General features: G+C 51.6%; 1 protein-coding gene across 1 annotated transcript in view; it reads right to left on the bottom strand.

The window, feature by feature from the left end:
- The window catches only part of KLF13 (Kruppel like factor 13), a 33,709-nt gene extending 14,499 nt beyond the window's left edge, over window positions 1–19,210 (bottom strand). The window contains exon 1 of the mRNA XM_044438713.1: window positions 18,369–19,210. Coding sequence (XP_044294648.1) covers window positions 18,369–18,912 — 544 coding nt within the window. The 5' untranslated portion in view covers window positions 18,913–19,210. The remainder of the gene's footprint in view (window positions 1–18,368) is intronic.
- Window positions 19,211–20,149: the final 939 nt, after the last annotated feature.

Raw genomic sequence — 20,149 nt, 5'->3', positions numbered from 1 at the left:
GCACCCACCCGGCCTAACCGTGCCCTCGCGTGGTCCTGCCCACGTCTTGTCAAGTCATTCGGAAGGATATTTGGTGGGACCCTCCCGAAGCTCCCTTCAGCTCAGGTGCTCTCCAGTGTCAGTTCCTCGACCTTCTCCGTTTTTGGGAAACTTGGAACAAATGAAACCGCTATTCATATCCGCCGTTGCACGGAGCACCCAAGGGGGGAGGCTGTGCTTGGGAGCTGTGAATCGGAGCACTGACCTGGTGGGCAAACCGGGACTCCCTTCTTCTGATGCTTACTTCAAAGAGCAGCCAGGCTATTCTTGCTCCAGGGAGGAGGAGTGATTGGGATATTTCCAAAGATAGGCTGCTGGTCCGTGATTTCCTGGGCTGGGACCGCGGCCCTCCTTCGACTGGGCAAACCACAGAATATTTTTAAATAAAGCCACTCTAAATAACACTTGGCCTGGCTTGGGAAGCTTTTCCTGCTCCCGCTCCTTTTACATAGGCACTTCAAACTGACCCGCAAGCCAAAGCTCGAACAATCCTCAAAGTGGCGGCAGCATGGAAACCGTTGCTTGGCTGCATAAAAAGTGCTTTCTTTGCAGTGGGCATAAAAGGAAGGAAATGGGTTCGCACTGTCCTCTCTTTCTCTAAACTGGATGCAAAGCTATTTTAAGCACCATAGTGTATTTATTCCTTTTAAAATATCCATTTATCTTTGGGTTTTCCCTTCCCTGTACAGTTGTAAAAACCCAGCAAGTCTCCAACACATACAAATCCCGACCCATGCGTCATCACGGCCCAATTTCAGTTTTAACTTTGCTATTGGCGTTGCTGTTTTTTACTCCAAGATCTGCGCCACCCTGAAGCTGGAAAGATGGCTTGGAAGACCTCCTCTTGTTTTTTCCATGAAAAATTAGAAAATGCAGCCTCACCCATGCCTGCCCATCCGACGAATTACTCATTTGCTCTAGCAGTTCTAGCTTCCCCTTTCCGTGCTCTCTGCAAATATTAATGAAGTCATGCCATCTTGACATCAGAGTTCTTCATTAATATTGGACGGTTCCATATGGAGTGACTCCGAAGTTGGCCTTTTGCAAGCCAGATAAATGATCTCAACTTGTTTGACCCAGGAAAACCAAAGGGGTTTGTTCTCGTGGAGCCAAAGCAAAGCAAACACTCTCTCCCCCACACCACATATTTCTGAAGCCTGGGGAACTGCCCATTCCTGACAGCTGTAGAACAATTTCCAGTCTGGATCTTTTTTTAGTTTTGCTGTTGGCTACGGTTGCACTGAACTGATGCAAAGAGCAAACTTGAAGCCTTGAGGAAAAGCAAGTTTACGTGCCGAGAAGGAAGCCTAGAAGGTACCTTTTCAGGGCTCACAAATATTTCAGTACCTTAGCAACAAAATTTCCCATCCTAACTTTTTAAGAGGTGCTCCTCTTAAATGTAGCGTTTTTGGAGGATTATTTCTAAAGATGTATGGACTTGTGAATAATTCATACACTCTTTAGGCAAGGAAAAAGTTCATTATCTTGGCACTTCAAATTTGATGGGGCAAAGTGGCATACAGATGTATCAATAGCAAAGGGGAGTTGCCGGAAGTGAAAAAGAATAAAACCAGGACAAGTAGACCCCATTATGTTACAGGCTGTGATTCAGGAGTATCGCTTCCCTCTAGTGTTCTTCACAATGCCAGCCAAGAAATCAAGGCCAAACAATTTTCAAACCAACTTCCTCATATTCGAGACAATGCATTGAGTACTGAATCCTCAAACCCTGACATGCTTTGTCCAAGCACTCTGAATTCTTTCCCCCAGAGGCTGAATTTCTGTATAGATTTCTGCAGAACCACATGGTGGTGCTGGGAAAGTGAGTTTTCTCTGTGTGCATGAAAACATGGGGTGGCCAAGGGATACTACCTGAAGAACATCCGCACCAGCCTGGAGGCAACTGGGACCCCCAGGGCTCAGTCCAGCCCCCAGGTTCTTTCCATCTGGTCTCCATCCAAGCGTCTGCTCCAGAAACCTCCCCTTATTCAGTTCCCCTTTCTCCTACTCAGGACGCAGGCTTGTAGCAGCATTCCCACGAATGTTACTTTGACAGAGCTCTCCACCAGGCCCCGGCTGGCATTCGCTCCTTCCCCTGTGCCCATGCGGGGAAGCGAACGGGTGAAGCCCACGAGAGAGTAAGAGCTCTTCCAGAAGCTCTCCAGCTGTTCCCAGATGGAGCAGGGGAAGATCCCTGGGCCCGCACCTCAGCAGCCGAATCCCCGTGCAAAGCCCGTGCCGCCTGCCCTCCCACCATGTGCAAAGCATTCCAATCCCCCCTCCAGATGCTCTCAGCACCAAGGAAATGGGTTTGCTAGGGTTGGTCCCACCCTGTCCATGCAAGCTGCATGTTCTTTGCGTGTGTCAAATTGCAGGCAGCATTTTGGCTAGCCTGCAAACCCGGACCTTCCGAAATCTCCTTCAGAGCTCAGAGGAGGTTTTGGCTAGGGAAACACATGTTCTTAGGCATTCCTTCCCTGCCTTGAAAGTTTAGGGAAGTTAAGATGCATTTGTGTCTAGAAACTGGGCATCACGATAGACAAAACATGAAAAACGGGGCCCTCCAGTGTGACAGAAGACACCTGCCTGCCCTCAACAGGACCTCGGGGTCTGTTGCAGGTATAAATCGTGTTAATTCACCTGCGTTGTCCTCGTCAACCTGAACCCAGAATCCAGAGTGTCCCTTCCTCATTTCCACACCCTCAGCTAGGAAAATTCCTGCCGCTGGGTTGAGTGGAAAGCTCTGCCGGGGAGATGTGCAAAGCCTGGCCTGTAAGACCAGTTAAGGCAGCCCTGTTCCCAATAGCAAGCGGCCACTGAATCTGAAGGACAAAGCCCTTCTGAATTCAGAGCACATGTTGCTGCTTCACCCCAAGTCCACGGAAACCTCTCTCACCTGAAGGTGGGGTGTCCCTTGCCAAGGAATCTTGCTTAGGAACTAAACAAGCAAAGCAAGCAGCCTTCAGAGGCCCTCACCAGCAGCTGCAGCCAGACCACCAGCTTCCAATGGGCTTCAGCTGCAAATTCAAGATGGTGCCTTTGATTTTCACAGCTGTGAATGGCTGTCTTTTGGGGCCTTCTTGGTTGAAGAGTGGCAATGAGATGCCAGGGTGCCAAGCTCCTGAAATATACTTTGCATGGAGGCTTATCTTCCTCTTTACTAGTTATCAGGTAAATACTATCTTTTCGGAAGGCGTTTGGGTCATGTTGTTTGGTATTTTACTCCTGGTGGTTCTGTTGGCATTTTCTGTTTTGTTTTGAATGGTTTTGTTGACTTTGCCACTTCTGCGTTTCTAAGCCGCTTCCAGGGATCAAAAGAGCAAGAATGCAAACAGGTCGATGCCACCACATTTTAAGTGAAATGACAAGGCAAATTAGAAGGATCCTGGTTGGGCCGAGGGGACTCAACATTTGCCTGGCTGTGGAAACGCGTGTGAAGCCCTTCAGACCAAAGGCATATTAGGACAACGGCAATGGCTTGGTAAACGGCCTGTCGGTGTTGCGTCTTCCTCCGCATCCGACCTGCTGAGAGCTGCCACTTGCGTCAGAACAAGCCCTCTCTAGCTCCACTGCAGAAGGGCCTTGCTCACGTTGCAGAGGCTGAGCTTTGAGAGCGGTGGGTACCCCGTGGTATCCACACCTCCCCCGTGGTCTTGGGAAGCCTTCAAAAGGTGTTCACCGGAAGTGTTCTCCACACATTCAGCTGAGCAGGCCCGGGCAGCGAAAGGGAGCTGTTTTGCACTCAGGGCTTTCCCTTCTTTCCCCATTTACACATTTATCATAACTTGTGGAAGGACTGCTGCATGTACAGATGTTACACTGTGTCCTGGAAAAGCTGAAGCTCCCGATCCTTTGTACGGTCTGTGGGTCAAGTGTACCATTAACTCATTAAAAGAGGTCTTGGCAGCAGCCAGTCAGCTAAAGTTGCAGCTGAGCAATCTGACCAGTGAGCAATTCCAAAGCCTTAAAAAAGCAGGAGCGACATCTTAGATTGGAACGAGCCATTTGGGTGTCTTCAGCAGTGTCTGGACTGCCGCCACCCTTTCCATCGGCCATGCTGGCTAGGGCTGATGGGATCTGCACTCCAGAAGTGCCTGCGAGAAGCCCACTGCGAGCTTAAGGTACTCTCTTTAGCAGCCTCGGGAGTGGGCGAAGCAAGTCCACAAGCCTTGAGGGGGTAGGTTCGCCCATCAAGACAACTCTGTATCAGGACAGGGCATGATTTTAAAACACGGCCTGCATTTGTGTAACCTCTTCCGCTTCTCCACGTTCCTTGTGTACCTCTCCGGCCTCAGAACCAGGAGCGTGGCCGAGCCCTGGCGAGGGCGGAAGAAACCGGCTGCAGTGGCTGCAGAGGAGGCTGCCCCACTCCCGCCCAGCTGTTTGAGCAAGATGGTCCCCGTTTAGGCGGCTGCCCGGTCTCCTGGGTTGCAGGTCTGCAATATGCTTGGCGCACTGCAGAGGAGCAGGGCGATGGGAAAGGAGCTTTCTCAGCAACCCTTGGAGTTGGGGCTTTCCTTTCTCGCCACTCGCTGTGACACGGCTGAGCAGGAAAAAGTGTCGTTGGCAAACGACCGGAAATGTGCAAAAAAGAAAGGTCACAGTCCCAGCATATCATTTGGACTTAAAAAATAAATAAAATAAAATAAAGCAACGAGTGGGAAATCAAATGGAAATGCTGCAGGAAGACTTTGTTTTCTGTAAAAGCACTGCGAAACCTATTGGCGTGATATGCCATGAAATATGGGCTACTTTTGAAGGGAGGCTCTGTATTCCGTGAGCCACTTAGAGGGGTTCCTGGTTGCCGAGATGAGCAGGGCATTGCTAAATATACAAGTCGCAGGAAGGAGGTCGTTAACGGCCAGAGCATAAATTAAGAGTGACCGGGGCTCGTTCACTTTTCTTGCTGTTATATTGCTTGCCATGACATGCAAAAGCAGCCACTAGCCCAGCCAACTGAACGGGCCGCGTTATATGGTATTCTCGCTGGGGGAAAGACTGTGGGATGGGGTCCCCCCAGCCACAACATGCTCCAGGGCGGCATTCCCAGTTTCTCCCCAGTGGCTTGTCGTTTCTGGCATTACCAGAATTGCAAGAAGGGGGAAGCCACATGTTGCTGTACGAACTCGGCCGGGCCCTGGGTGTTCTGGAGATCCAGGCTCTGAATTTTGTATGCGCCCGGCCTTGGTGAGGGGTGTGAGTGTTTGCATTCAGCAATCTGCGCACGAGTGGGAAAGGCAGCAAAAGAAACACCCTGGGGGATTGTTCTTGGGTGTTCGCTGAGGACATGAGAGAGGGTGTGCCCAGCAGGGCACGCTTTGTGTGAGGTAGCAAAGTTCATTGCACAAAGAATCAGGAAGCAGCGAGAGAAGCTAGTAGGGTTGGTTTGCAAATTCTGCTTTGAGGAGCTCTACGTTCCCTTGGGAAGTGACCAGGAATTGCCCGGGAAGGGGGCCATCATCTGCAGTGGCGGGCCACCCCCCTCCGATACTCTCTCGCCCCTTATCGTGCAATGCACAACTGCGGGGGAGGCGGGGGTGGGCTCCTGGGCACATTCTCAGCGCCCACAGGATGCTGAGGCGGCCCAGCCTGCTCTCCCAATGCGCCACGCAGCCTGCGGCAGTCCCTCCTACCTGGCAGTGCTCCTGGGCTCCACGGCGGGTGAATGACGGTTCCTCAACGAGGAAGGCCGTGTGCCGGCAGACAGTTGCCCGTCTCCAGTCCTCACCCGCCTTGCCCCACACCACTTCACACAGGAACCCGTATAAAGAACGCACTTCGGTTTCTTGGTCATGTGCTTTGAGCTGGGAGGCATTGAAGTTCAACCGAAGGTGGCTTCTACTGTACCTGTTACCTGGGACCTTCCCCGCCAGCAGTTTTCACTCTGCCCCCAGAATTCCTTTGGAGCTTCTCAGGGACTTTTTGCTAAGAAATCGGTCAGAGTGGACAAGCTTTCCTAAAAGGCCCTCACCCATCCCTGCCAATCTCACAGACATGGATGTGTTGCGGATGTTCTGGAGAGATCCTCGGGGCTGATACTGGGAGACCTTAGGATCTGCAGGTTGTGTGTGTGATCGGATTCTGGCCCCTCAGATGTGCCCCGAGAAGGTCGCTTCTGCCTCCATTAGTGCAGCTAGCGCAGCATGATCTAGCCCCAAATACTCTGTTTCAAGGCTGGAGCAAGACAGGCGTCATCTGAAGGGGCCAGCCCCGCACCCCCAGCTCCCAGCTGGCTCGCTCAGGGTTGCATTAGCAGTAGCAACGTGCACACTTCCAAGCTCTCCCCCTCCTCAGGGTTTGAAGGACGGAGGCCAATGTGCCCCCTCGCCCACAACGCTCTGCTCTGAGGGTGCCTCACTTCTTTAGAGAGAAGGATCAGCTCACCCCATTCCAGAGGACCCAAAGGGAATTCCGCGATCTGCCTTTTTTTCTGCAGCCACCGTGCGGCTGCTTGGTGGGGAGGGGGTGGCAGCGTCGGCCCCATTTGCCTCCCGTCTTAACCTGCCGTCTGATCTCCGACCTCGCCATGGCTCATGGAAGCGCCGGCCCCACACGGTTCCTCCTGCAAAATGGACCGCTTGAACTCCCTGCGCCAAAGGCATCCGTTGAGCTGCAGTAAACACTGCCTCTCGGGCCCAGTCTCCACCTCTAGGCCCACAAGCACCTCTCACGGTGGAGCGTTCTCTTGCGCCAGGAGAACTCGTGGCGCACCTGCCTCCCTTCTGGACCATCTTCCTTCGACCTTGTTCTTGACCTTGCCTGGCTCCGGCAACCTGCTTGGCTCTCTCTGATCCTCATCTGCAGCCTTGCAAAGTGCTTCACTCTCTCGCGCTGGGTCACACGCCCCAGGGCCCCTCGGATGGAGCGCTGTCTTCCTCTGCATCCCAGGACCCTGCTGCTCTGAGGAGAACTTGATTCACGCGCATCGCTTCGGTAGCAGCCACGCTCCACGGCTTCCCTGCAGACTGGCAACCGGCATCCGAGGCCCATTAGGAGCGCTTTGTGTGTGGGCGGGAGGGACCCAGCAGGGTCCACAATAACCAGCCCAAACAAAAAAATCGGTATAAAACAGAAATAGATGTGCATTGAGATTTAAAAATAAACACATTGTTGGAACGGGATTATTTCCCCCGATAAGATAAGGAGTGGTACTCTGAGGCCGTGCAGTACCTACTAAATGCCACCAGTGGGGGGGGGCACGGCAGGCGTGAGGGCTCCGGGGTGCAACGTGAATGCCGCTCCCTGTCTACGATTCCGCGGCATGAAACCTCTCGGGGAGCAGCTTCCACAGCTGGCAGAATCCGGCGATCAGCGCCTTTCTTGTGCTGCAGCTTTCCTGCGTTCTGCATCACAAAGCCCCTTGCCGTGAGAACGAACGGGGCATTTTCCGCGTGCCTCGTGCACGTACACGCGGGTGCGGGGGTGCAAGTGGGGCGGTCACGGGGGGGCCCAAGAAAGCGTATTTTGCTTATTTGGCCGGGAAACTATTTCCCCATGAACTCGACAAAAGCACTCCTAATGAATGCTGGCTTTTCATTGTTCTCAGAGCAAGAGGGTGTGGCAAGGCTTGGTACCAATTACTGGGGGGAAACAACAAGCACTTTGCTTTGGTGATGGCCCCAGCACAGCTTCAGCTGGTTCACAGGCCTACGTGGCGGACTGTACGGCTCCCCCCTGCCTCCAGGGCAGCCCACGACAACTGCCCGGTGCCGCTACCTGTGAAGGACACCTGCTCTTTACGAGGCCACCCCTTGCTTCCATGCTGCCACTGCAGGAGAGCTCTGCTGGATTACAGGCCGGCATAATAAACAAGGACCCAGTCAGACGCTTTTGTCTTCAGCACCAGAATATCCGGAGAGTTCTGCTCTGGTTCATGTTTCCAACTCTTCCTTTAAGCCCCAGTGGATCTCGTGCGCAGAACTGCTAAAGCGGCACGCTTTGCCAAGCACAGGATACCTTTGTCTGGTCTCTATGCCTGCACTTAAATAACCTTCATTGTCTGACGGCTGTCCCACCACAACAGAGTGAGATAATGATCTCACCGACCACGTGAGCTTCGGCTCCGGCAGCCAAGAGGGTGACCAGTAAACAACCGAAATAGAGAAGCAGGCAGAGGAGAGATCGTGCAAGATGCCCTTAATTTGGACTGTGGTTTCTCCTCTCCGTTTGGCTCCGTCAGCAGTATCTCGCAACCAGACGGCTGATCCAGGATTATGTGGAATGGAGACAGGGCAGGGGGAAGGTTCATCCTGCTTAGAGTTATAAAACAGAGATGCCAGCCACGTGGCCAACGCATGCTCTTTCCAGGTTTGGGCATGCCCCAACCGTACGGTGCCGACAACAGACCAAGACGACATCTGCCCTGGGAAAAGTGAGCATAATGCTTTCTCTTCACTTGGTTCCGAATGGCTGTCTCGCATCGATCTTCTGAAGGCCAAATTGTTTGCTTCCTCTCCTCCTAACACACACACACACACATGTGCCTTTCCTCTGCGTGGTGTTGAGAAGTATGAAATCTTATTAAGGGCTGAGATTATCAGTGAGAGGCTCGCAAAGTCACAGCAGAGCGGGACAACGGCAGGGGCACTGGGACCCCTGCCCAGGGAGACTTGCCTCACTCGCCCCTTCCCTGGCCATCTTCTCTGTGGTTTGTGGAGCTCACATCTTAGGAAAGCCTTCGTTGCTTTCGTTTTGCAGAGTTTTTGCACTGGGGCAAGAGTTGACGTGCCATTTGGAGAACTCACTGGCTCATTTGAGCTTGGCTTGTGCTGAAGAGGCGAATGGCACCTTGCATGACGCACACACAATCCAACGCACTGTTCTTTTGGATAAAAGGCAAGTGCGCAAGCCTTGATCTGGACTGGAACCATGGCGTGTGTGCGAGGGCGCTTAGCCACTTTCTCCTGTTCCGTTGTTTCACCCAAAATGGCTCCACACACTGCTGTTTATGCCAAAGGCACCCTTTCTTGCAAACAAAACCCGCTGAGGAGGGTGATTAACTTTTTTCTCATTTTTTAGCACGTACATAGAGAGAGGAAGGAGGACTAATCCCATGCTCATCCCGTATATCTTCAGGTCCCAGTCTGGGTTGGAATCTCATGGCTTTTTATCTAGCAAGAGATGCTTGCTTTCTTTAAATGTGCGCTTAATGTAACTTGCGCTTTGCGCCTCCGTTCTGGTACGGCCTGGAAACAAGTGGATCGTGCACTCTCTGGCTTGTACGGATGGGCCACACAGGCACGGGGAGGTGAAGAGCAAACCACATTCAGGTCTGGAGCAGCCCTGCGTGGGAAATGCATTTCCAAATGAGTCGCCCTGGCTTTTGGCAGACCGTCTGAGAACGTATCTTAGCCCGTTTTTGTCCCCGTGTCTTCTCCGACTGCTGGGCCCGGGCGTTAGAGAAGGGTTTCTCGAGTACACAAGGGCGCTTTCCGCACCCAGCACAAAGCAGATGGCATGAGTCTGCCCCAGAAGGTGAGGTAAACCTGCTAAACTAGTCCTGAACTCACCTTTGGGTGAAATTATTTTGTAAAAAAATGAAAAAGGGGGGGGCAACCCCAGAGGTAGCTCCTGGGATACATTTTGCCTTCTGAGTGTGTGGGGAACAAAGCCCTCTGTCTCAGTCATGAGCCTGCTAAGTTAACAGAGCTAATTAGTCACCTGGCACTCCCTTGTCATTATCACTGGCTAATGTTGCCAGGGAACTGATAGGAAGCAATTTGGCTCGCTCTGGAGAAGAGGTTGTCGGAGGGAGTTGTGGGTGTTCGAGACACAGAAGCCTGGAAGTAAAATCCTTTGTAACTTGTTCTTTTGTCCAAAGGCCAACTCGTGAAATTGAGCACTATCATTCAGGACAATTGAAAGCAAGAGAGCGGGCGGGGACTTCCTCCTGAAAGTTGAGAGTCCAGCAAAATACTACTTCTTTACACGTTACCTCTCTAGATCTACCCTGAAGTGCCCATGTGACATCACAGGCCCTCCAGCGTGTGTGCCATGCAGGCACGTGTGGAGCAGAAGGAAGCACGTGCTCCTGAAGGGAGGGCCCAGTCTCCTTGCTACACAAAGAGTGGGATGGCCCAGGGCAGCTTCCTCCAACCTGATGCCCCCAGATGTATTGCTCTTCAAATCCCATCAGCCCCATCCAGATCGGCCACCAGCCAGCAATTATGGGAGTTGCAGTCCAAAGCTTCCGGATAGCACTCGGTGGGCAAGCGTCGCCTAGTTTTTCTGCTGTGGACCTATCGACCTGTAAGCTGCTACATGGGGTAGACAATGGACCGTGTTATACATAATTTGGTGTACATATGCATGTTTTAAAATATACACCTAAAATGGAAACTGAAGGAGACAGGCGCATGCACGGAAATGAGTCTCGGTTCTCCCGGCCAAGAAGCAGCAAACTTGAGTTTGCTATGGAAAGTGAATGTGTGGTGTGGACCCCTCGCTATCAAGTCCGGTTCCTTTTCCAATGCACGCCATGAATAGATCATCCAACCTGCCCTTGGCCTGAGTCACGCATTTTATGTTTTCATGTTGCTCGCCGAATATCCCCGGCTGTCGACTGCCTATCTGCAAACACGGAACAGACGCCCAAGCAGTAAGTTGGGGTGAAGGAAGCGCGCTGCCTTTTAATACTCGTCCAGCTGCTCGAGGCAAGCAGTGCTGCTTGAGCTGAAGAACAGCGGCTCTCCGTGTGTGGAAGGCCCCCTGCATTCCAGCACAGCAGACTTTGTCGCCGTCAGCGTCTCTGAACCGACGGCCAGGGGATGTGGGAGTCCGCAGAGGTGAGCGGAGGAGGAAAATTAAAACGATCAGGCGCTGAAGGGATGCTTTCTGTGTAGCTCCGAAAAGATGAGAAGGCAGTTCTTGCAGTGGGAAATGCCAAGGCCCCCGTGCTTATAGGCTAATTAACATGGTGGACCACTTATCATAAATTATCCGAGTGACGGACTCTTGGACACGCATGAGGAGCCTTCTATGTGTTCTTGCCCACTTTACTGCTTGGTTTAAAGCAGCCTTTCCCAACCTGGTGGCCTTCAGGGACCTTTGGACCACAACCCCCAGAATTCCCATCCAGCAGGGCCGTTGACTGGGAATTCTGGGTATTGCAGTCCAAACACGTCTGGAAAGCCAAAGGTTGGGGGAGGCTGGTTTAAAGGGCTCAGCTGGCCAGACCTCCCAGTCACTGGCACCCCATTGGTCTGACCTTCCTCTTTTCTGACTTAGTGGCCTCTGAAGTCCTCCGCTGGTCCAGAAGCAAAGCTACCTTGGGGGCCACCAGCAAGAGTAATGGAGAAGCCAGCAAAATTAGGATACCATGAAAACCAAGCTTCAGCTAACGTTTCTAGCTTTCTCTGGTGTCTTTCCATAGGACATCCTCCCAACTGGAATTAGATTTAACTCTTTTGTGTTTTTGAATGTACCTCTTCCCTTGACCTATGGAAGACACTGGGATTTTTGTCAACATGTGTGCAACCGAACTGACGCAAAAAGGAGGTTTGTTGAGAAAATCAAACTGAAGAGGGAGAGAAGAGTGCTTGGCAGGAGGCCAGCTGCTCCCTGGTCAAGGTTTATTATTTATTTTTATGAGTGTGTCAAGCACTGGGGACATTTGCTGGGAAAATCCAGAACTATAGAGATTAACCCTTTGCAGCTGTACGAAGCCTGCTCTGTGCGGATCAGCACTACATTTGCAAAAGAAAAAACTGGAAGAGCTCCAGCTGATTTCCCTGCCTGAGCAGGAAGGCCCGAATTCCAAACTGGCATTCAGCACATGCTCCAAAGCAAGGTTTCCAAGCAGAGTGAGCTAATGCCTTGGATAGGACATACGCCTAGAGATCCACAGCAGCAAGTGAAGAGGAAAAGCAACTTAGCAGGTTTGTTAATCACGCTTCCGCATGGTTTCTTATCTCCCCCTGCTGCTCCTGTATTCCTGCTGGCAAGTTTTTCTTCCACAGAGCCTTTTCCACTCCGGGGACTATAATTAAATGCCACATGCCGTTGATGGGAGAGAGAGCCGGGAGGATATGGGATCATTTTGTTTTCTTTCAAAACCCGGCTGCATGTTTGCCCGTGCGCCAGAGTCTGACGGCAGCGAATGCCAGAAATTGTGGCCACTGAGCCATCTCTTGACTTACAGGCTACGGCTGGCCAGATGCCCGAAAACTGATTGGCGAACCCATTCAAACTCTGATCCATTTGCACCTGGGGTTGTTAGGGCTGCCTTTCGACTGCCAAATTTGCTGTGCCAAATTTGAGATCTAAATGAGACATTGACTCATGAAAGCTGACCGGGTTGCCTCTCCCCACTCCCCACATTCCTGCCTAATGGAATTTTTCCTGATGGATTAATTAAAGAAATGGATGACATGGGGCTACTAAATGCTATTTCAAATCAGCCAGCAGATTCTGTCCAATGCAAATGAACGCCACTTGCCAGATGGTGGAACGGCATTTAGAAACCCGGGTATAAAATGTTACTAAAATATTACTTCACAAGTATTTGGGATGGTATAGAAAGCTAGGCTCCATCTCCAGATCACAACCAGAGTGGGACGAGGGCTTACCCCAGCTCTAAAATGAAATAATATGCTACTTCTAGCACTTCTGTGGGATTCAAATGCTTTGCAAGGCTATAATTTGATGCTATATTTAAAAGTACCACCAGACTTTGATCTCGCAACAGTGGCCTTATTCTTCCAAAGGTTCCTATTGCCTGAGTGCGATGGAAGCTGAAGCAGCCCTCATTGCAACCATGTTCGATCTTGCCCATTTCCCAAGAACTCGGGGGGCTGTTAAACCCTGCTTTAATCTTAAGCACCCCAATGAGGCAAGGTAGCAGGAGTGCTGCTTTCTGGCACGAAGCCCCCAGGCATTATGGATTTCAACTGGAACTCGTCTTGTCTAAATCTAACCCTTCAACCGCCATACCAAGCTGGCTCTCCTACGGAGTCCTTGACTCCTCTTTCTGGAAGGCAGAGGCGATGCTGTGGAACACCCTTTTCTATAGACCCCCGATCCAGATCTCACAAGTACTGGGATAACTGTATACATTATCCATATGAAGCAGATGTGTACGGTCTCTCTTATTTTAATATAATTTCATTTGGGTCTCTTAGTTGCAGTGGGAGAAACATGGAAGCACTCCTGAGATAGCAGCAGGAATTCCAGCTTTATCTTTCGCTTCTCTTCATGGCTGTAAGGAAGGGGAATCTGCCCTTTCTTTCAATGAAAGCTGAAATTCACCGGAAGTCGGATTCTGTGCTCAGTGCCAGCTCATATGCTTTTCTGTGCTCCCGAATGTTTACAGTGTACACCAGGTACTCCCCTCACCCCAGCCTCCAGCCTCTTTCTCCTTCTCGTAAGTGAGCTTATGTCTCTTTGATCATCTCGCAGCGGGAAAAATGCTGTTTATGAGCACAGCAGCAACAAAGAAAAAGAAAAGTTGCCCCATGCAACTCCGTCTCCCTAAAATCTGTCATTATGGGGTAGTTTGCCTATATAGCCTGCAGGGCTTATCTTAACTTGCAATTGTCATATAAAACCTCCGCACGCTATCCAGTCTGGCGAAGCATGTGAGTAGCCCTGCTTGGCACATCCTTGTTCAGGCAGGACCTGAAATGCCCAAGGACAGAAATCGGTAGTGGCTCGCCGCCGGGGCTCTCGGAGCAAGGGACGGATTCTGCTGGCGTTTGGGGGTGCTGGTCAGTGTTTGTTGCCCTGGGCAGACTGTGGCATTCATGCCACGTATTGCCCTTGTTTCGTGCAAATCAGTGTTAATTCCAAAAATGCGAAGATGTCTTTGGATTCGTTGAAGCACAAGTAGGAAACAACTCCCACCTCCCAACCTCACTGAGAACAGTTGTGACCAAGTTCCCTTCCCAGCATCTTCCCAAGGTCATGTTGTCCTAGCCCAGACATCTCCCTCTGCCTGTTTAAACTCCCTGTTTCCACAGAGCCTTTGAAATCCTAATGTTTCATATTTGAGCAAGATGGAGAGGTGCAAGCAAAAAGTGGCATTTTCAGTGTAGAACTTCAGCCAGAGGTTCCCCTTAAGGGCCTACCATTCTGTCAGAGCAGAAATGCCTGGATCTTTGTGCAAACGCTCATTTTATAGCTTCCCTTTCCCACTGATTCTTCTATACTTACAACTTGCCTACATTGCTCCTTTCTGCAAAAATGCCACTCAAGACGGCTTCCGGAACCGATTCAAATAGGTTAAAACAATGCAATGAAACACAACAAAATCATAACTGCACGCACAACGTCCATGCACCGGATGGAGACTTCAAATGCCACAATGCAGTGCAACTGTGTGCAAAGGGAGAATGTTGGAATAGCGGTGGCACAAACAAGTCCAAGCGAAGGGTTAATTCATTTGTTTTTTTAAACAGTTACTAGGTAAAGGAAGTGAGGCACTGAAAGTGCAGAGGTCTGGGTACATCAGAAAGCATTGGGGTGTAACCAGGTGTTAGAAATGGGGAGTTGTCTAGCAGCCAGATGGATGTAACTAAGTTTCCTTTTAGCTTGGCTTTCCTGTTTCTCAGCTGTGGGCAGTATAGAAATACAACAAATAGATAAATGGTCTATTTAAAAAACTAGCTTGTTGAATATGTCCTGTGGAAGTAGCCCTTTCGTTCCGATTTCTTTTGTTCATTGGTTTTTTGTTTTGTTTTGCTGCTTTATACATCTGATTTCTGTTTGCTGCATTGACCTGTCTGCTAACGGCAGCAACTGAACCTGGCCTGTTTGGCAGCCTGGATGCATAATCCATGATGCTCCACCACAGTTTTCTAATTCTAGCTAAATGCTGCCATCTCTCACGCTGAGGCCACCCTATGGGGGCAAGCCTTAGCTCGGCCAGAGGACGTGGTCCATTCACTTTCCACAGGGTACTGTGCACTCTGAGCTCTGCAACCATTTTGCAGGAACATTTGAAGGGGTGTGGTGAGCACAGCATCCGGATCTCCGTGGTGAGCTCTCCCACAAGAGCATGCGCACCAATTAACTTGGCCTCTTTGAGGCAACTGCAATGCATGAACTGGGGCTGAAATGAAAGGGGAAAGATAATTTTCATGGACAGCTTTGTAGCTTTCCACAAATCACCACAAAGGGGGATGAAAGTTTCCGCCTGTTTAGGAACTGTTGCCAAATCTCAGATCAGCTTCCTTGGCCCTGGTGTATGTAACAGGCTACAACCGTGCCCAGGAGTACTGTCCTCACTTGAGCGGAATCTCATTTCTTTATCTATTTATTTTATTAGATTTGTTGAAAGCCACCTGTTAGCATCATGTCATGAGCAACATCCGACCTCAGTGACATTTATTTATTTAAAACTTTTATATGCTGTGCCTTATGCAGGGCATCTTGGGACAGCTCACAATCAGTAAAATCAAATACATTAAAAACAATCTAAACCATGAAGAACATATAACCAATAAAATGCGACTGTTGCATTAAAATACTAACTTTTAAAATAACAGTTAAATAAAAAAGGTTTTGACCTGGCACCGAAACTTGGCGCTGGGCAAACCTCTCTGCGGAGCACATTCCACAGTCTGGGTGCCACCACAGAGAAGGCCCTGCTCGGTACGATTCCTGATAGGCTGGGCCCACTCTGAAGCTGAAGAATGTTCTAGCCAAGATAAAAACAAGGGTGCTAAAGCACTAACTTATCAGGGGAACAACGACCTCTGGCAGAAGGAGAAGTCTGTTCTCAGGAATAAAAGAAAATATTCCATCCTGTTGTCACAACTTCTGTTTTTGCCCCCAAAAACACCGAATGGCAAACATCCAGTCTTCTCCACATGTGAACATTTTCAGTAGCTGATTCCCAACTCAAGGACTTCCTCTCCCTGAAGAGGAAATTTTGACAAAACCATGGCACCCAACGTGGAAGAGGATCTCTCTGCTGGGAATGCCCACTGAACTTTCCGGATAACTCAGCCAAGGAATGGGAAAATCTCAGTGAAGTTTTAACCCAAGAAAATGGTAGACACTTTTTCCAAGAAATGGCAATTGCTTCAGCTGCTGTCCCAAAACTTGGGATAAAACTAGCTCCGAATGGCCAACCACCAAGCGGATTTTGCCACATATACACCTTCCTATTCACCAGGTTTCTTTCTGAGTCAGTAATAGAGAAATGCTCCCCATACAAGAGAAAACGCCACCACTTACAAGCCTGCTAAATACACTCCTCTTTATTACGACTGAGTGCTGCCCAGTCCTTCCTTTCTCTTGCCAAGGTTTGCTTTTGAGCTGGCTTCCCGGGCTGCCCAGAGCAATTCCTCCCCGCGATACACACCCACTGGAATAAGAAGGGGTGGCAGAATTCTTTTGACCTTGACTGCAAGGTCCTTTTGCCATAAAGGAAGATGAGCAGATGGCCTTTTGCCCCTCTGAAACCGCGCAGGGAAGGGCCCTTCCCAGCTTCCCTGCAGGGCCTTGCCTGGTTGGGAAAGTGTTAAACAAAGCCGCGTGGAGACCTTTGGGAATCGGCCTCTCCTGCACTGAACCCTCTCGCCACTTCTGTTTTCCAACTAGTTACACCAGCCGCACAACCAAAGCTTGCAGTCTGGGAGAACAGAGCAAGGAAGGCGGTTAGCACTGAAAAAAACGGCAATAACAAAGAAAGTGTGGCTGAAAGCTCGTGTCCCCATTTGACTCCTGGTTGCTCCGTCTGCTCTCGAATGACGTTTGCGGACGCTTTCCTCCCCTCCCTCTCCCCAGAGAACGAGCTGCCAAACCGCCCTTCTCAGTATCAAAGAGAGGAGTTTCCCCCAACAGCCTCCTCTGCCGAAGTTTCCATTGGTTTTATGAGCCTAAAATCCTTTTGTCTCCATGTTTAAGAGGAAAGAAAGGAGAAGTTTGGGCAAGAACGGATTGGGGCGTGATCCATGGAAAATCTGCCAAGTTGGAGTGCAAAGGGAGGATAAATATTCCTCATTAAACATAAAAGCTGGAGCAAGGGAGTGTGGCAGGAGCAGCAATGCAAAGAATGCTTGCTTGGAAGTAACGCCCTTTCGAGCCAGCGGGCTGCAATTGTGCAGGGAAGCCTTCGGGGACAAGATGTCTCGCCGTTGGGGACATGGCACCTTGGCAAGAGACATGCGCCTTGAGCCACACGGCCTTCACGCTCCCGCGTTCTCTTGGGCTGCTCGAGGCAAGCAAAACTCGGATGCATGAGCCGTACTCGACAGGGATACAAAATGGGAGGAAGGCCGGCCCAGGGAGGGCTGTACCATGAGGGAGCCACTTCGCCTGGTCTCAGGCAGCAGAAATCTTGAGAGCAGTTAAATATGGAAGCCCAGGAGGCAGGGCGGTGCAGCCCATGGTGCATAAGCAGGCCGGAAGCCCTCCCGGGGTAATGGAAGGGGATGTGGAAGCCTCGTGCGCTTGCTGAGATTCTGCGAGGACTGTGTCCTGCGTGAATTGGGTGGGAGGAGGCTGCTATTTGGATTGGCCACCTCACACATCACACAGCCTTGGACCAGCCCTGCGTCATTCAGCATTAATGCACACGAGAAGCCCCATGAACCAGTCTAGCCAGCAGCTGGTTATACAAACTGAAAAACAAAATATATGGGGGAAGAGAGGGGGACACCCAACGGGCATTTACTTCCTGGCAGGCCAACCTTCCATTCCCTTGATTAACGGTTACTCGGTGTGGCTGTGGTTTCCACAAGGGGATTTCTCCTCCATGTGAAAATGTACAGAATAAAAGTGCAGAGAACCTTGAGAACATATAGGCAGTATCTGAAGTTTGCTTTAAGTACTATTTGTTCCACTTCTCTGTGCAGATTGCTCTTTGGCGCTTTCTCTCTCTCTCTCTCTCTAACTCTAACTCTCTCTCTGTGTTTTTATGGGTTCTGTTCCTTGCATCCCTTTGCTTTTAATGCATTTAATTTCTGGGCCATTTTTAACACACTTGTTCTCAGTACAGTTTGTTGTCAACAGTACCAGAACACTCCCAATGTAGACAGCACCAAAAGCCCTCCTTCTCTGCATCAGAAACACGACAGAGACCAAAACAGCCTGCTCTGCTCATTTCAGGGTAATGCCAGAAGCAGAGAAGTGGAAACAATGCCCGGAAATAGGGCACTAGGTTAGAAGAGAGCAGGAAGAAGCAAAGAGAGGGGGAGAGGGAGAGAAGAAAGGAAAAATCGCAGGTAGCAATTACTGTCCAGCGTTCATTAAGTATACGCTTGGCTATGGCAGCAACAGCGGTTATGAGGTAAGCTTTTCGGTTCTCATTAACCTGTCCAGAACTTCAGCTCCACCACCACCACCGAGCAGTGAAAAACAAGCCCGCAGGCCAGCCAAGCACTCACCTGTATGGGTCCTCAGGTGAGCCTTCAGATGGGAAGACTTGCCATAAACCTTTTCGCATCCCACATAGTGGCATTTATGCTTCTTCAGAGGTAATTCGGGGCCGAGCCAGCATTTCCCTCTCCTGCTCCTTTGTTTGGGGCTTGGCTCACTCCTTGCAACCAAACTGATAGGTGTGGCCGTCTTTACTCCTCCACATCTGCCGGCCGGCAAGAGACTTTCTTCCCCAAGTTTTTCGCAAGGCAGGGAAGGATTTTGGTCCTCCCTTCTGCCCACCACCTCCGCTTTCTCCACCTGGGGAGAGGAAGGCTTTGGGACATGCTGGTTCAGGTCGGCCAGAATGCTCGCTACGGCGTACACGGAGGACCCCCCGCCGTTGTCTCTCGCAGCATCTTTGGCCTCGCATGTCTCATCTCGGTGCGAGGCGCTCAGAGGCGAGCCCGTCCCAACAGGTTGCGGGGCTTGTTCCCCCGGCGGGTCGTGTACGATGGCGCGGCTGGACATGGAAACAAGGCACTCGGCGGCGAAGTAGGCGGCGGTTGCCATGTTTCACGCCGCGACAAGCTCTCCGGCTGCGTGGCTTCAAGCACAAACGCACCTGACGACTTGCGCGCAGCGCAGCGAGCGCGGGCTTCGGGGCTCCCGGAATCGTGCCGCGCCGGCGAGGCTCACACCCAGCTCCTCCGTGGCTCAAGAGGACAGGCATCCAGTCAGCCCGCGCAGCAAAGCGAACTCCGTCCGGAACAGCCTGTTGCTGGGAGCGAGATCAGCGGCGGCCGTGCGCAGCGGCAGCGGCAGCAGCGGCAGCCGCCCTCCAGCCGCCTCGTTGCATCCTGACAGCGCGACTGGGCTGGCCCGTTACTGCCGCGCCAGGCGCTCCGGGCCCCCGCGGGGGCGTGGCGGGGCCGCGCATCTGGCCGTGATGTCAGCGGGGAGCCGCGCTCTCGCCGGCCCGGGCAGCGCGCGGCGCGGCTCGGCGCGGCTCGGCTCGGCGCGGGCAGCGCGCGGGGAACGAGCCAGCGGGGCGCGCGGACGGTGTGCGCCGAGCCGAGCCGAGCCGGGCAGGGGCATAAGGGCCAGCCAAATGAAAGGCGCGCCCGGATTGGCCTGGGCCCGGCCAATGGGAGCCCCGCGATGCCCATTGCCACAGTTCCAGGGGCGCATGAATGTCTCTGTCCTCCGTGACCCGGGAGCAGGCGAGGGATCCAAGACGGGGCTTCGGCGCCTGTTACGCAAGAGCAGGAGTCCGCGAGGAGGGTTCGTCCTCCGGCGGGGGCATAAACGGCGCAATGCGAGTCGTGCGCCCGGAAAAACCTCCCGTGCAGCCCGAGACGACGCGGGAAACGTCATGCGGCGCTTATCTCTCCGCATTGTTTCTGCAGCACATTAACAGCTCCGGGGCAGAGTACAGCGCACTGTTTACCGAGAAAAGGGCAAGTGAGCAGGTCTGGAATTTGCAAGGGCCCGTGCGATGCGTGAGTCGAGATAGAAAGGCGACACTCGCAACAACGCCAACCGAGGAATGTTGCTTAGAGTTGTGGAAAACAAACAAACCCACTGGCAACCGGTGCAACAGAGAAGCCTCTAAGGTGATGGCGGTTACTCCGTTCAAGCAAACCCTTTTGACTCCCGTGTGGACAAAACAGAGCACTCTTCCAGGGAGTTCCTCCATCGCCAGCCAAGTGTCCTGGAAGCCATCACTGCTGGCAACCTTCTAGCGCCGTACTCTTGACTGCCACACACAACCTTCATGGAAAACACCCAGGTCCAAACGCTTGGATAG

This window comes from Varanus komodoensis, unplaced genomic scaffold (assembly GCF_004798865.1).
Source record: "Varanus komodoensis strain SLA01 unplaced genomic scaffold, ASM479886v1 scaffold33, whole genome shotgun sequence".
Taxonomy (NCBI): Eukaryota; Metazoa; Chordata; class Lepidosauria; order Squamata; family Varanidae; genus Varanus; species Varanus komodoensis.
Note: the sequence above shows the minus strand (reverse complement) of the source record. Positions and strands in the feature narration are given on the sequence as shown.